General features: G+C 37.8%; 4 protein-coding genes across 4 annotated transcripts; all 4 read left to right on the top strand.

Moving 5' to 3' along the window:
• The first annotated feature begins 5496 nt into the window (after positions 1 to 5496).
• On the top strand, positions 5497 to 6324 carry LOC105388127. Its single transcript, XM_038117329.2, has 2 exons — positions 5497 to 5654; positions 5824 to 6324. Exons 1-2 carry the CDS (start codon positions 5619 to 5621, stop codon positions 6163 to 6165), a joined length of 378 nt encoding a protein of 125 aa, XP_037973257.1. The 5' UTR covers positions 5497 to 5618; the 3' UTR covers positions 6166 to 6324.
• Positions 6325 to 8294: 1970 nt separating this feature from the next.
• LOC105388109 lies at positions 8295 to 9308 on the top strand. The gene is made up of 2 exons (XM_011558958.3): positions 8295 to 8440; positions 8775 to 9308. The coding sequence occupies exons 1-2, from the start codon at positions 8411 to 8413 to the stop codon at positions 9105 to 9107; spliced, it is 363 nt and encodes a 120-aa protein (XP_011557260.3). The 5' UTR covers positions 8295 to 8410; the 3' UTR covers positions 9108 to 9308.
• A 588-nt stretch (positions 9309 to 9896) lies between these two features.
• Positions 9897 to 10935, top strand: LOC105388108. The gene is made up of 2 exons (XM_038117295.2): positions 9897 to 10053; positions 10385 to 10935. Exons 1-2 carry the CDS (start codon positions 10024 to 10026, stop codon positions 10835 to 10837), a joined length of 483 nt encoding a protein of 160 aa, XP_037973223.2. The 5' UTR covers positions 9897 to 10023; the 3' UTR covers positions 10838 to 10935.
• A 2381-nt stretch (positions 10936 to 13316) lies between these two features.
• Positions 13317 to 14798, top strand: LOC105388107. Its single transcript, XM_011558956.3, has 3 exons — positions 13317 to 13477; positions 13798 to 14094; positions 14492 to 14798. The coding sequence occupies exons 1-3, from the start codon at positions 13439 to 13441 to the stop codon at positions 14729 to 14731; spliced, it is 576 nt and encodes a 191-aa protein (XP_011557258.3). The 5' UTR covers positions 13317 to 13438; the 3' UTR covers positions 14732 to 14798.
• The last annotated feature ends 7 nt before the right edge of the window (positions 14799 to 14805 follow it).

Raw genomic sequence — 14805 nt, forward strand, 5'->3', positions numbered from 1 at the left:
TAAGTACCTATTTAATAGAAATGCCACTACGTTGCTGATCAGGTATGGCACACCCTAAACCTAAACTGTTATGTAAGTATGCATAAAAAAATTGGTTGTGTACCTATTTATGATTATTATGGCTAACATAAGTAGTTAACCCTTGTCTTATTAGTGTAATCCCGTGGAAAGCAATACCTATAGTAAACAGAGGTGAGATTAGCAGAAGGAACATTACTGCATCGACGAATATCGATTATGTTAGTTAAAACATTAAGCAAAGGCAAGTCTATTGCCTTCTTTGCTGAAAAGTGTAAAATAAGTTAGATACTCAGCTACTTTAATTTTAATTCTTTGTTTACCATAGCGCAGACCAAATAAAATCACACCTAAACATAATGATCTTATCTAAAGATGCTTTAACGAAGATAGCGTAAAGGACAATAGGTACAGTCAGGGGCAAGAAACCTGACCTCTCCCATGTAACGCGTGGCACTGTCACTGTATTAAGTTATCGTGTATTACCATAGAATATTGTTATTCTATGGTATTACTTTATTTTATTTTTATAATAAGTTCTCAAAGATACCTACTCACCAAATTTTTTATAACATTGCAAATTATTCTAATTAAAGTACTTACCTATAGACTAATGTAACAGTGATAAAACATTATTTTGTGAAAAAACAATTTATTTGCCATTGACACAAAGTATATGCTGTGCTAAGTACAATTTAATATAGTGTGTCTACTAGAATGAGTGTCTGGTCAATAGGGCCGGGTAGGTACATACTCAGGGTAGGCTCTACGCTGATGCTTCATGTCATGTGAAGTGCTCAGTGAGGCTTATTGTGTCAGTTGATAGACTTCAAGGGTACGTTTGTTTACTTTGCTACTTGTAAACATGGGCTGAGGCACTATTCTGGCGATTCCAGTATGCGAATATTGTCGACTTTAGTCCATACTAATTCGATAGGCTTGTCACTGTAGTTTGTATGCGTTTTATTAGTTTCTAAAGTTACCGATAGGGGCGCTGATCAAGATGTCATACCCTACAAATTGCTATCTAATAACGCTATCGACTTGAGTCGACAATGTTCGTGATTCACACACTGATATAGTGTATGTTGGTCTCAATCGCTAAGTAGCGACATGTAACGGTTAGCTTCATGAGCTATGAATGGATACAAAATAAATTACACTAATTATAAAAAGTCGTAGGACAAAAGTAGTTCAGAATGACGAGATAAGTCGCATACTTTACTATAAGTAGGTACTATAACACCCTAACTATTATAACTTTCTTAAATGCCTTCCCGTCTTAAAAATAACCTCGCGTCTTTAAAACACTAACATAGCTCTCCTATCAATAAATCAATATATTTCTTATCAGCTTGCTAAGGGACCATTAATTTTGGTGCCTTCTTGGCCGTAAAATAACGCCTACATACATACATATTTATGCTCACGACTGTAATCCCCGAAGGGGTAGTCAGAGGTGATTGGCAAGCGGGCCACCCGCTTTTCGGTGTACATTTGTACTCACGTGATAGCTCGCGAGCTGTATCGCCATTTTAATGAGAACACAAGGCAGTGGAGTTGTCGGGTAAGTTAAAGAACCACTTGACAACGGTCACCCATCCACAAATAACGCCTCACTCGGTTTATATTACTAATTCACACGTTCTCAACTTGTTGCCGTAGCTTTGGTTGAGGCGCTTGACAAACGTATCTACTACGGGGAACCGACTATCCAAGAATCGACCAGTGGCGTACAGGTAGAAGTTGTAGAACCGATTAAAGCTTACCCGATGAACTCATGTTCACTAAAACATACTTACGCGCATGCAAAATGCTCGCAAAAAATTAAACGCCTGATCTACTGCTCAAATTGATCAATTTTCTAAACGAACATTTTTACAAGGGTATCCTTGTAAAAATTTTAAGCAAGTTATTTAAATTCATGTGGTAATTTTTTCGGGAACATGTCATACCTCATATCTAAATCTACTAACTGTAAGAACGCCCATCTTGTTAAATTTAGCGAATCAATAAAGTACTTATGCAAAAAAACTTACCTAACTACTTAATTAGTATCGCATGCCACCTCAATATTATGTATGTCATATATCTACCTTCTGTAAATAATTATCAAACTAATCTGTTGCTACGAGCAAATAGAAACAGCAGCAGAGATAATGGCCGCCTGAATGCGTCCTTGCCATAATATCTAGTAACTGCAGATGCAAATACAAATACAGGCCGACAACTCTAGCTTTGCAACAATAACAAGTGCAAATACCAAAAAAGATAATTCAATAGAATAGAATATAATATTGCTTTATTGAACACCACATAAATCAGACATACAAAAAAACATACTTATAGACTAGAACTAATGTACAATAGGCGGCCTTATCGCTGAGGGCGATCTCTTACAGGCAACCTTATATATAGCGGAAACAAAGTGACAATTTAGAGGGCGGTGTCAACAATAACAAAATAATAATATAACTAACTATGTACCTACTTATAATAGCCTAATATAAACCTATAATACTGTAATACATACCATAAACAATACATACTATACATAATTATATACATACATATTATACAAACATACATATATACTTAGTTAATTAAATAACATTATTATACTATACAAATTATAAAAGACATATAATACAGACACGGACTACTTACAATGATAGATAATGATTTTTTACCAGTGTTTTAAAGGTTTGCGGTGATTTAGCGCTACGCACATTAATTCAATATGAAATCGATTTAGGTATCACCAAGATATATATGGCCAAAACAACCAGCACAGACGGACAAAATTTGTTTAGTAATGAAGTATTTTTTTTACTGTAATGATCAATTTCATTTATTCATAAAAACATAAGTCACAAACATGCATTATATCCACTAGAAGTTTCGTCAAAAAAAATATATAATTATAATATATAAATATACTTACTAACTATATTATAACTAACTAATCAAAAATACCCCTCCGAGCCACACCCGACCCAAAGGTACCCATGACAGTGGCAGTTGCACTGGCAGCGTTACCACGCTGCACAGCCAGGGATAGCCTCTGCATCAGGTGTGCCCCGGAAGAAGATTCCAGACCACGACTCCTCAAGCGTCTGCCGATTTCCCTTAAGAAGGCCCTGCCCTCTTCTCCCCACACCCCCATCGTCTCCACAGCCAAGGGCACAAACAGATACCTGCTGCATTAGCTGGCTATATTTAAGTTTTTTAAGCCGAGCCGCGGCTTCAGCAGCGGCACCCGCATTGGCCGCTGTAGACTGCACGTGAGACGGCGCGAGGGTGCAGACGCACGTCGCGTCCCAGAGTAAACTGCGGCCCTTCTCCCACGGCACCATGGTGAGTCCATCCGGACGCTTGCCATCAGCCCGGGACAACCCTGGTGGCTCCAGGACCGCCGGGACATCCGCAGAAACAAGAGCTCTCCGGACGATGTCATTGATAGCATGGTGCCGTGAGAACCTGCCCGCACTACGCACGCAGTGTAACCCGTGACGTCCCGATTGATCCACCCGCGCGCCGCAGACACAAACATGGGGTTCCACCACAGTGCAGCCGAGACGCAGAGCCACCGCCACCCGCAAGGAATCGTTGTCTAACAACGTTCCCAACTGCGGCGATGGCAAAGCATGCAGCCACAACCCTGACACTGGCTGAGAGACCGCCCGCAAACACGTCAAATTTTTACTTGTGTGTAAATACCAAAATGTTTGTTTGTCATTAATTACTGCCAAATTAATGGTAGGACTTTATTCATTTATTTAGGGCTATCAGCCACCGACACATTAGCAATCAACAATCCATAAGCTACATATTGTGCAGAGTGTTACAAAAAGGGTAAGTACACTAAGCCAAATCTACGTATGCAGCATGTTATATAGCTAAGCCCGAAAATTTAATCAGAATGTCCATGAACAATTAGTTAACTTTCTATAGAAACTTTTTTGGTCACGTGACTTTTTTACTATAGAAATGAATTCTTTGATTTGACAGTTGAAATGAAATGAAATGAAATCGTTTATTTCGACGTAGAATGTTAGAATTACTTGTCGAAAGTCATAATCTACCACCATTTCAGTTTTGATTTCATATTCGGTCTCAGATATAACATGCTGCACATGTTAGATTTCCCTTTAAGTACCTATATTATCGGTAAAACCTTAGATACTTAATTTGTATGGATCTGCTGATTAATCTATGCTGCTCAAGGATTGTTGATCCAATACGTCGATGGCATAGTGAGGCTGCAGTTAGCAAGAAAAAATAATCTTCCATCTATTACCAGTTTCAAAGTTTAAGTAGTTGTTCTCTACCTACCTGAAACGTTGGTAAATCCAACTGTACCGTAAAACTTTACTGCTAATGTAGTTAGAACCAATTAAGAAAACCAAGCAATGGGTGTTTGATAAATAATTGAAGACACCAACACCCATTCCACGGAATGCTGATGATAAGGTGTTCAATTGCTGAGGCGATACGTTGGTTCTAGGATACATATAAGCTTAGGAAGTAATTTCAAACTATCTAAGTAGGTATCAATATCAAATAGCAGAAGATAAAATATACTTGTTTGCTTAATTTATGTACCGAATATTTTTATTCGGTTTAGGTATTTTCATATAACTAATTTTATCTTACTTTTGAGTTGAGCCTACACAAATTATTATCTCATATTCTTGAGACATAATGACACTTGACATAATTCCTGGATTTATAATAATCAACCGAAAGTTACATGAAAGTCAAGAAAATTTTCCGCTATGAACATGCCGCTTTAATTCCCGCATACCTTTACCCCCTTATTCATAGAAAAGTTACAATACGTTTTAACTAATAAACTGTTTTGTCCCTCTCTGTCAAAGAACAAATTGTACTTTGTCGGAGAGGGACAAAACAGTTTATTAGTTAAAACGTTCTGTAACTTCTCTATGAATAAGGGGGTTATTCTATAAGTATTTTAATATTGGGAAATTAAAGGTTCCATGCGTTTTAGATTAAGGTTTTTCACATGTGCTGAGTATGTGTCACAAACATATTATTTACTAACTCGAAAAAAGGACAAAAATAATATACATACAAGACTTTTACATGAGGCTAGTTTTTCAGCTCGCCAAAAATTCAAAGCGCTGCATACTGCTGCTTAGAATATATTACCTTACATCGATCATTGACTATACGACACGTGTTGTAAAACGTGTTACGTTACGGCTAAAATCATGTCTCTCCTCCTACTGCCACTAGTGGCATCCACCTGACACACGCCCCCTGTGAATAATATTATGCCGATAAGGAGATCTCCACATTATTATCTACGATACAAATATTTAGATAAAATTCCCCAAGAACAATGCAAAACCACGCGAATTACCACCTTGTTATCATGACCATACCGCCAGGCCACAACTGTTGTGAACAGTGCTAAGGGAAAACCTGTTTATATCTTATCTGCCGAGAACTTTACGACTACAAATATTTTTTTCTCATATAAAAGGGGACGGTGCAGCCTCCATCATCACAGATTCGAATCAACTACCTCCCAAGTAATTAATTACTACGAACGAAAACTACTTCGAATATCAAACATGATGTCCAAGACCGTACTAGCACTCTGCGTTGTGGTGAGTACCTGCTTCTACCTGGATAACAGCCTTTCAAAGCCACCTTTCGTTGTCTGCAGAAATACCTTTTCCACTTCAGCCCTAGCAACAACTTCATTACCCCTAAACAACTTAAATTACTACTGATTCTATTTCTACGCTGTATAACAATGACTCTTCATTCCCACAGGCGTCGGTAGCTGTGGCTGCCCAAGCGCAGGCCGGTGGCTGGCCGATGTTCGGAGGCTGGGGCGCCCCCGCCGCCGCCCCCGCCTGGGGACTCCCCGCCGCCCCCGCCTTCATCCCCCCGTGGACCCAGTTCATGCCCCAGTGGGCCCCATGCACCACCATCGGAGCTGACTGCCTCGACTGCCACACTAAGGTTGTCTGCACCAAGGTTGGAGGCATCGAGAAGGCGTGCTCAGACCCCCTCAAGCCTTACTGCAACCTGGGAGAGTGCTCGGCCACCCCCTCGGCCACTTGCGCCCCCGCCCCCGCCCCCGCCGCCCCCGCTGCCGCTGGAGCCGCCTAATCACACCCTGATTAACTCCCACGGGATAATACTCATGCCACTGCCTGGACTATCTCAGTACGGTTTTTCTAACTGCATTTACTTAAGTATTTATTCTCAACGTTTGTTCAAATTCTGACGTGTAAAAATGTGTTTGTAAATAAATTTTATATGACGCGATTTTGTTGTACTTATTTAATATATCCCATTATAGTTATCTAGCTTAGAATAGTAAGTAGGTTTAAATTAATCTTTGAGGAATTGCCATAAGGATTCAACTCCACCCCATCTTCTTTAAATCACAACCCTGAATAGCCTGATAGAATAATTTAAATTCGTTGTTACCACACCAGTACAACTTAAATAAATAGGTTATAAACTGCACTAGTAGGTACTTACCTATTTTTTTACAGTAAACTCTATTTCCGTTCTCTATGTAATAAAGTAAAGCAGCTTTAATTAAAATAACACAAAGGGAATAAACGTTGGCTTTTCCAGAAAACAGCCTGCAAACTCAAAGCTTTATAAAAATACTTCCTTTGATCATTTCATTTATGCCTTACTTAGGTATTAATGAGTACCTATATCAGGCACTATTAAATTATTGTTAGTAGAAATTGACATTGTAAATCAACCAATTTATATCGAGTCTAGATAATTATGATGTTTGGAGTTATGTGAATTATTTGATCAGGGCATTTATTTAAACACTCACAAGCAATCAAAAAGTTAACATTTAACAGCGCATCAGAATTTTACCAACCAAAATCGTAAATGACTGTGTACGCCCACATTAAAAACTGTTATACAAATATAAATTGTACTTCTACTTAAATACACATCCCTCGTAATAAAAATGATCACGTAAAAATTCTAAAAGGAGAATCCTTATAATTTGGCTGAACTTTGTGTAAAATTTGAAATATAATATTTTTAAAAGAAACGCTAACTTTGCAGACTGACAACCTAAGCATTTTCTTGATTGTTATTTTAATGAACTTTAGCACCAACCAGTGGACGGAGCAGTGATTATACAGGGTGCACATAAATAAAATATCTAACACCAAAACAGTTTTTTTGCTCTCCCATACATATACCTATACGACATAATTAAGCTAAATTTAATTATTAGTTAATTTAAATTTACTTACGACAGCATCTAGTAGCTTCAGATGTTGTTCATCTTAGTGTGTGAGCTAGGTTTCCTCACCTCTTGAAGATGGGCCAGGCAGCTGCCGATACACGGGTTCGTTATCGACGTAGAAAAACGTGACTATATCGCGATTCGCCATAAATACCGCCTATTTGATAGGGATATTACAATTAAAAAATAACACTAGCGTTAAATATTAACACAAAGATGTGTAAAGTAAGTTATTTAACTACTTTGTACTTCATTTTAAATAGGATAAATTATAAAACTTTCCGTTCAGTTTGGATAATCTTTATTGTATTTTTTGTCACATTTGGCCGAATGAGGATGTCTTCCTACTTGTTATTAAGATTCGAAACCCTCTTCAACCAGACATGGTGAAATTTATTCGCGATTTAGCCGATTTTATCACTTGTCTTGTCCAATGAACATACGGCTAAACAATCAAGCCTTATTATTTATTTAAAATGGGTACTATAACTACTACTAAGGTAGAAATTTATGATAGTTATATAAACATGATCACAAAGTTCGCAAAAAAAATATTTTAAAAAATCTGTGTACTTAAGTGATAGTGTGTAAGTATGGATATAATAAGTGTGTTACTTTTTCACAAGAAAGCGACTGGTATTCATGAAATTTCGCATAACCGCCTCGCCTCAATTAAAAGGCATTACATTTCATCAAGGAATTCCCAAGCTTCATTTACGGGCTAGGTTGAAATAACTTTGTAAAATAAATTAATATTACTTAATATAATATTATTTATTTATTTATTAAAGTGTATGTTTACTTCCAACTCGAGCACGGATAAAATTCCACTCTGTACTTACATAAGCGAGCTCATATGAGCAAATTACCCACCCGCCGACATCGACAACAAGCGGCAATAATCCCGCGACAAATAAACCAACCGACTGGAAAACTCTCCGCAGACCAAATAAACATTCCTATATTGACATTTCCTAAGGAATCCTTTTCGAATTGTTCGGGTTTCCCATGTTTACTTTCTAGGCAAATAGATAGCAAACAATCTCGCCTTTCTATATAAAGTGCAAGGTGAAAGGAAATGCATTCATATCTGGAAATAGTCGCTGAAAGAAACCTTCGACCATGAACACTCTTGTGACCTTTGCGGCCCTGGTAAGTGAAGAAAATAATATGTGTATTTTTATTTGATTAAATATGTTCTTGGAATCTATTGTGTAGCCTGTAGACTGCAAGGCAAAGGTTACATTGTAAATCTAATTTTAAAAAGTGTGAAAGATAACTTCTTCCTTTCTATTTTATTTCCTTTTATAATAAGAAAACATTTTCTATTGTTGCTTTTACAAAGACTGCATCGTAGGCACAAGCACTCACCATCTCTACACTTCCTGAATTTGTGTTTAATTTTTGTTCGTGGGTTACAATCGAATTCTTAAACTCTTTCGCCAATAAAAAGGACAATACTGAAACAAGTACCTCTCAATTTCAGTGCATCGTGGCTCTCGCAGTCACGGCCCAAGTGCACCAAGGAGGCCCTCATCAGAACCAGGGCAGGATCCGCCGGCAAGCCGACCAGAGCCAGCCTGAAGAAGTCCAAGGTCCTGATGATGCGGATCAACCCGACGGACCGCCCGACTCTCCTCTAAACTGGACAACCTGTGACGTCACCGCGACCCCAAGGATCTCCTGCCATGACTGCCACACTCGACTGATCTGTAAACCAGTTGGTGGACTGCTCAAGGGGTGTAACAACCCTTACCGCCCGTACTGCAACTATGGTGTCTGCTCTCCGCTGCCGAGTCTGGACTGTGTTGGCCAGTAAAGGTCCTGGACTCTTGGTACATATCTTACAAAGTAAAACATAATTATGTAACAATAGCTATTGCAAATGTTATGTTGTCAATTGGAAAACCATTGAAATTATTATGCTTTGGTATTTTTATGCAATAAGGTACTTGCTTCTTATTTACTTACAAAAGGAAAATGATCTTCAAAAGGGAAAATAAATCTTCAATGCTGAAAATATTTTTTTTTCTTTTTCCTTTCCAAAGTCTATTAGACCTCTATTGTACGTACGTCTTATATATTCGTTTATTGGCATTTAACTAACTGAAAATCGGGGCTGTAATGAAAATTCTTGGCCCCTTAATGTGACATCTCTCAGGACTCAGGACCCACATCAACATCGCCATTTAGTAATAGTAACAAAAACAATGTATACATAACGGAGAAATATTTTGTGCCTGCCTACTAAGTACCTATACTCTCGTACGACCTAGACAGTATTAATTGTTATGGTCTTGTTACGCTTACAACCCGATTTTTTGTACGGATTTCCTAGTTTCATATGACAACGAAAGTTGTTCAGCTGGATGACTTTTGGCTCGGCTTACAATATCATTTTGGCAACAAATAAGTAACAACGTACTTAACTATTTTTGAATAATGACTTTTCCACTGCTTACCAACTCATAATTATTATCTTGCGCTAAGCTTACTTAGTATTCTTCTGTGAGATGAATCATTGGTATTTTTTAGAGTTTATCAATAATATTTACTCAGATAAAAGATGAACGATAGAGACATCTCTTTATCTAATTTTATTTTTGTTTATCGGCAATACATTGGTTTGCGTATCTATTATATTGTCAGATAAAACGGAGAAAGCATCAATTCAGATTCAGTACAAATACAATACGCAATTTTATTATTGTTAGTCAACATCTATTGATTTAAACATGAAGGTTTTTGTGGCTGTAGTGGCATTGGTAAGTTATAATTTATCACATTTACCCAATGAAATAAACCTTACTGAAAATAAACTACATAAGAACCACATTAGAGAAAGCTATACCTAGTAGTTAGATGCACAGATTACCAAATAAAAAGTTATAGTAGTTAATAGTGTTCATTGTTGTGGTCCCAAACTCCCAATGGAATATATAGAGTACCCTATTGCAATCGTTCTTTCATAACCTATTATTATTGCATACCTAGTTAACTGTTTTGCCTAATTAAGTACGATAAGAGCCCAGACACTCCTATACATCTTATGCAATTCCACCCGTGTACTGAGATATTACTATTCTTGCATTACAGTCAGCAGTCATTCTTTTCACATCCCAAACATCAGCTGAAGAAGCGAACACTAAAGATGAAAACATCGATCGCTCACTCTACGGTTTTGGATTCGTGAGACCTTGGTTCATACTGGGCCCTTATTATGCTGCTCAGCAAGGCCACCCGAGACCCAATGGACAAGCTGTAGAAGCCAAAATTGAAGCTGGACAAGCCATTGAACCCCAAAGACCAGTTGTAGAAGTCAAAATTGCTGGAAAAGCTTTTGAAGCAAAACAGGCAGAAGAAACAAATGAAGACAAAGTGATGGAAACATCAGGGGGTGATGGTTTGGATGGGTTCCGTAGGTGGTTTTTCAGGCCCATCTACAGACCCATCTTGGTTGGCAGTATCCTCGCCAGTCAGGGCGGACATACTCCTGGTGGAAATGATAATGTAAATGGTAATAATGGTACAGTAGTGAATGCTGAGTAGGAAATAGGTAACATATAATATCATCTGTAGTAGTAATTTAGTAGGAACAGCACACTTATGTAAAATCACGTGAATAAATAATAAATATATTTGGGCAATAAAGAGTTTAATTACATACTTACTTAAATTATTATAGTAAGTTTATTTACTTTCTTTACATAAAAGTTATTTCATACTGAAATGTTTTTCTACGGCATCATAATTATTATCAAACAACAAATAGGCATTAAAACATTTCGCAGCGTTTACACGAGCTAAGGTTTAAATAAACATAAACGTAATCTCCATTTCAATAGTGATGTTTATTCTCAGCATCCGTCACGTTTTCGATGCGAATAGGAGGGCTACTCTAGATTCACAAAATATACTATAGTTTGCAAGAGTTCCTAGACGACAATTTTGACTAAAAATAATATAATATATAATTAATAATATTTGATGATCTTAATTTTATACTGATAGTGACATAATTGTAATTAGATAATAATATTTGCATGCCTGCATGGTAGAATATAGTGATTTTTTTTATTTATTGACATTTTAATGTAACATCTTATGTAACACCTATATTCATGCAAATAAACAATACTTTACTTTACTTTACTTTACAAAAACTAACTCATCGGAGTTTTCATCCAATAGTCGTGCTTAGCGGAGCAGCGCTCCTAAAGTGCCTTTTTCGTTAGATAGAGGGAGCCGTTTAGGTGGGTGACAAAACGATCTCAGAATAACACTTCAAAAGAACCCACCACCCAGATGACCTATCATCATCATCATCAGCCAATAATGATCATGAAGAAAATTCAAGCATTATGTCATCTCCCAATGAGCGCCACAGCCTCCTAGACCTTCCTCATCTATATAACCACTATACATATACTTACCACAACCGGATACGGTCTGTCGGTCGGTGAGGACTTGTGATGGTAAAGTATTGTGCACACATAATATACAAAATATAACCTTTAAAAAAATGCCTTGGGCATTTATTTCTTATGAATTTATACTTATCCGAATTAAACCTCATGTGGGTGTAAAAGAATCTTCAATTATGATGTTGTTATTCTGCAACAATCTTCCTGGTTCCCGGAATCCTCTTCAGGGAAACCAACATACTGAGCATCTTTGAAACAACACTTTTCATCTACACCTACATTATTTATGGAGCTATGCTAGTATTCGCAGTAGCCCAATAGAAATATTTAACACAGCTCTCCTGTAAGCCAAAATGTAACATTGCAATGCAGTTGTAGGTACCACAAATAGACCTCGTGACGTCACAATCCGCCTACACCACTTCAGGCATAGCTGGACCCACGAGTCTAGAATTATCTCTGGACTGGAATATTCCTGGTAATTTCTGGAAACTGATAACTCTTATGTACAAGCGGCTAAAGGTTATAATGAAGGATAAGGGATTATGGATATCGAGCTGCTTGCTTCAGGGCTTAGGCTAATTGGATTTCAGTGAGATGATCGTAATTAATCGATTAGAAATAGATACTTAATTAGTTATTACTCCTGTTAGGTTTAATGAAGTGGAAAAATACGAAAATAGATTAATTAAGTACAAAAAAATGCTGAACATCAAGATTAAGAAAAATAAGGTTTACATTTTCGAACTGTTTAAAAATAAGTACGTAAATTAAAAGAGGTAAGTAACTAAACAAAATGTGCCTGTTTACATGTTATCTAACTTTTCACTCTTGTCTCGTGAGAGATAAAAAGTAAAGAACACTTCATATTTTCTTTACCTTCCAGGCAACAACAGAAGAAAATAAAAATTATAGTACTAATAAATTTTCCATTGTATCTTCATTGAATAACTGTTTATCAATGACAAAAACAAGGGTGTTATAAGTAATTTTAACTTGTGTGTGTCATTTACCAGAAGCCACACCCTAAATTAACACATAGGCTACTTTTTATCGCGGAATACCAACGGGAAAACTTTTTATAGCGAAGTGAAGCTCGCGGGAACAGCTAGTAACTAGTAATACCATTATAGCCTTAGCAGGTGACGAATTGACGAACACCACGTTTTCAGATAATACCAATACTTACACGTCATTGAATAAATTAAAGCAATTTTCTATAAGATAGTGACAAGACTCTATCACGAGTTACGGAATCTTTCCTAATAGAGGATGTTTAACATTTTACAAATTATGACGAAAATTCTAAACGAAGGTTTTTAACTTTTTTTATATGTAGGTAAGCTACTTACCTACTTATTAGTAAATTTAACTTGAAACTATTTCGGTAATCTAAGTTCTTTATGTATTCTGGGTGACATACTTACATCAAATGATTAAACGTATTTAAATATATTGCTGTCTTGCTCTCACACTATCAAGTGATGCATAGGTATATGTATTTCGTATGCAGAATATCAGTAAAGTAAGACTGAAGATGGTATCTCCAAAAATTATACAAAGTAATGTAGCGACATCCCTTACTTCGTCAAGTTCATTGTTACGTTCCTATAAATGATGTTAATTACCATTTTCTTTATGTATTGATAGTATTTAAACTCAGCTTCAACCTTAGCCTCCATAGTCCTCATCTCTGGGGATTACTGATAACTAAACCGGCGACAAAATGGCTCTTACCAAGGCACTTCTCTGCACCCTACTGTTGGTAAGTCTCAACACTTTCCTTTATTGCTAACTGAAATAGTAAAATAGCATAACTTGTTTGCTAGCATCGATCTTATTTACTTTTAGAGTGCAATTGTGAAATATACTACTACCCCCATTGTATAAATTTTTTGGGAACTTCTTTTTCTTGATGAACACTTAGAAAGGCTAGACAAGTTTTGTCACCGTTGTAGTGAAAGGATTATCCAGCCCGAGGCTAGACATGCAAGATTTTGTCTTAACCAGCCCGATTACCACCTACACTCGGTTGCACTAACAATGATACCCCAATATATTAAATCCCATGGTAACCCTTTACAGGCTTCACCAATCCTCGCTGAGGAGCAACAGGAATCAGAAAAGGCTGGTCTATTTGGGCTGCCAGATTTCTCGTCGTTCTTCGGAGGGGGTTCAGGAGCAGGCTCCATGATCCCTAACTTCGGCAACATGTTCGGAGGCCGTCTCCACGAGGTCCACTCGGCCCCTGGTGACCAAGCTCCCGCTATCAGTGACCCTTCCAGCGACCCAGCGGCTGATGATAGTGAGGGAGATGAACAACACAACCGACTGTTCTTTTCGCTGATTCCTAGGCTGACAGCTTGCAACTTCACTACTCAGGTAAGACATATTTGATTTGACTTGATTTGACAACCGAAATGGTCTGCCCAATATTTTATATACTAAAATTCCTTATAGCAATAAAATATCCTCTAGATACTACCTACTCATTTCTCCTATTTAAGGCCCCCTCACAATCAGGTTTGAGATCTTATTTGGGGAACTTCTTATTATTGCATAATTATGCGAGTGCAATATGGGATGGGCGTTCAGCCCTTCTATGCACATGGCCAAAAACAAGTATCCCTCTTGTCTGCTAATCATCAGCTGCTTAACAGTTCAGAACCCTGTCATTGACACAGCGCGTACGACTGTCCAAATGTACATTGCAATTTTAATTTTATTACAATGCCACCCAAAGAGAATGAGCAACAACTAACACACGCAATCTTCCCAGGCCGGTTCCACCTGCACCAGCTGCCGTCAGACCCTGACCTGTCTGTCCAGCAACGTGGGCTTCACCAGGACCTGTCGCGGACTGTTCCGCTACTGTGACAACGGCCGCTGCTCGCTGTTCCAAGGCGCCGCCTGCGCAGCCTCGACCTCCTCCACGTCTTCCACTTCCTCCACCTCTTCCACATCCTCGACGACCACCACTACTACCACCACCACGACTACGCCTGCTCCTGAAGGTTAGGTTGGTGAGGATTTGTGGTGTTGGGGAATATGTGCCATGTTAGTTTCAATAAAGTAGATTTAGCATTTTTGGGT

This window comes from Plutella xylostella, chromosome 3 (genome assembly GCF_932276165.1).
Source record: "Plutella xylostella chromosome 3, ilPluXylo3.1, whole genome shotgun sequence".
In the NCBI taxonomy this organism is placed as follows: Eukaryota; Metazoa; Arthropoda; class Insecta; order Lepidoptera; family Plutellidae; genus Plutella; species Plutella xylostella.

What these genes read in the sequence shown, in the direction of transcription:
- LOC105388109 (XM_011558958.3), top strand. Translation starts at nt 8,411, where the DNA reads ATGAACACTCTTGTGACCTTTGCGGCCCTG. An exon ending in TTGTGACCTTTGCGGCCCTG is followed by an intron (nt 8,441 to 8,774) that starts GTAAGTGAAGAA and finishes TCTCAATTTCAG; the next exon opens with TGCATCGTGGCTCTCGCAGT.
- LOC105388107 (XM_011558956.3), top strand. Translation starts at nt 13,439, where the DNA reads ATGGCTCTTACCAAGGCACTTCTCTGCACCCTACTGTTG. An exon ending in TTCTCTGCACCCTACTGTTG is followed by an intron (nt 13,478 to 13,797) that starts GTAAGTCTCAAC and finishes AACCCTTTACAG; the next exon opens with GCTTCACCAATCCTCGCTGA. An exon ending in CTTGCAACTTCACTACTCAG is followed by an intron (nt 14,095 to 14,491) that starts GTAAGACATATT and finishes CAATCTTCCCAG; the next exon opens with GCCGGTTCCACCTGCACCAG.
- LOC105388127 (XM_038117329.2), top strand. Translation starts at nt 5,619, where the DNA reads ATGATGTCCAAGACCGTACTAGCACTCTGCGTTGTG. An exon ending in TACTAGCACTCTGCGTTGTG is followed by an intron (nt 5,655 to 5,823) that starts GTGAGTACCTGC and finishes TCATTCCCACAG; the next exon opens with GCGTCGGTAGCTGTGGCTGC.
- LOC105388108 (XM_038117295.2), top strand. Translation starts at nt 10,024, where the DNA reads ATGAAGGTTTTTGTGGCTGTAGTGGCATTG. An exon ending in TTGTGGCTGTAGTGGCATTG is followed by an intron (nt 10,054 to 10,384) that starts GTAAGTTATAAT and finishes CTTGCATTACAG; the next exon opens with TCAGCAGTCATTCTTTTCAC.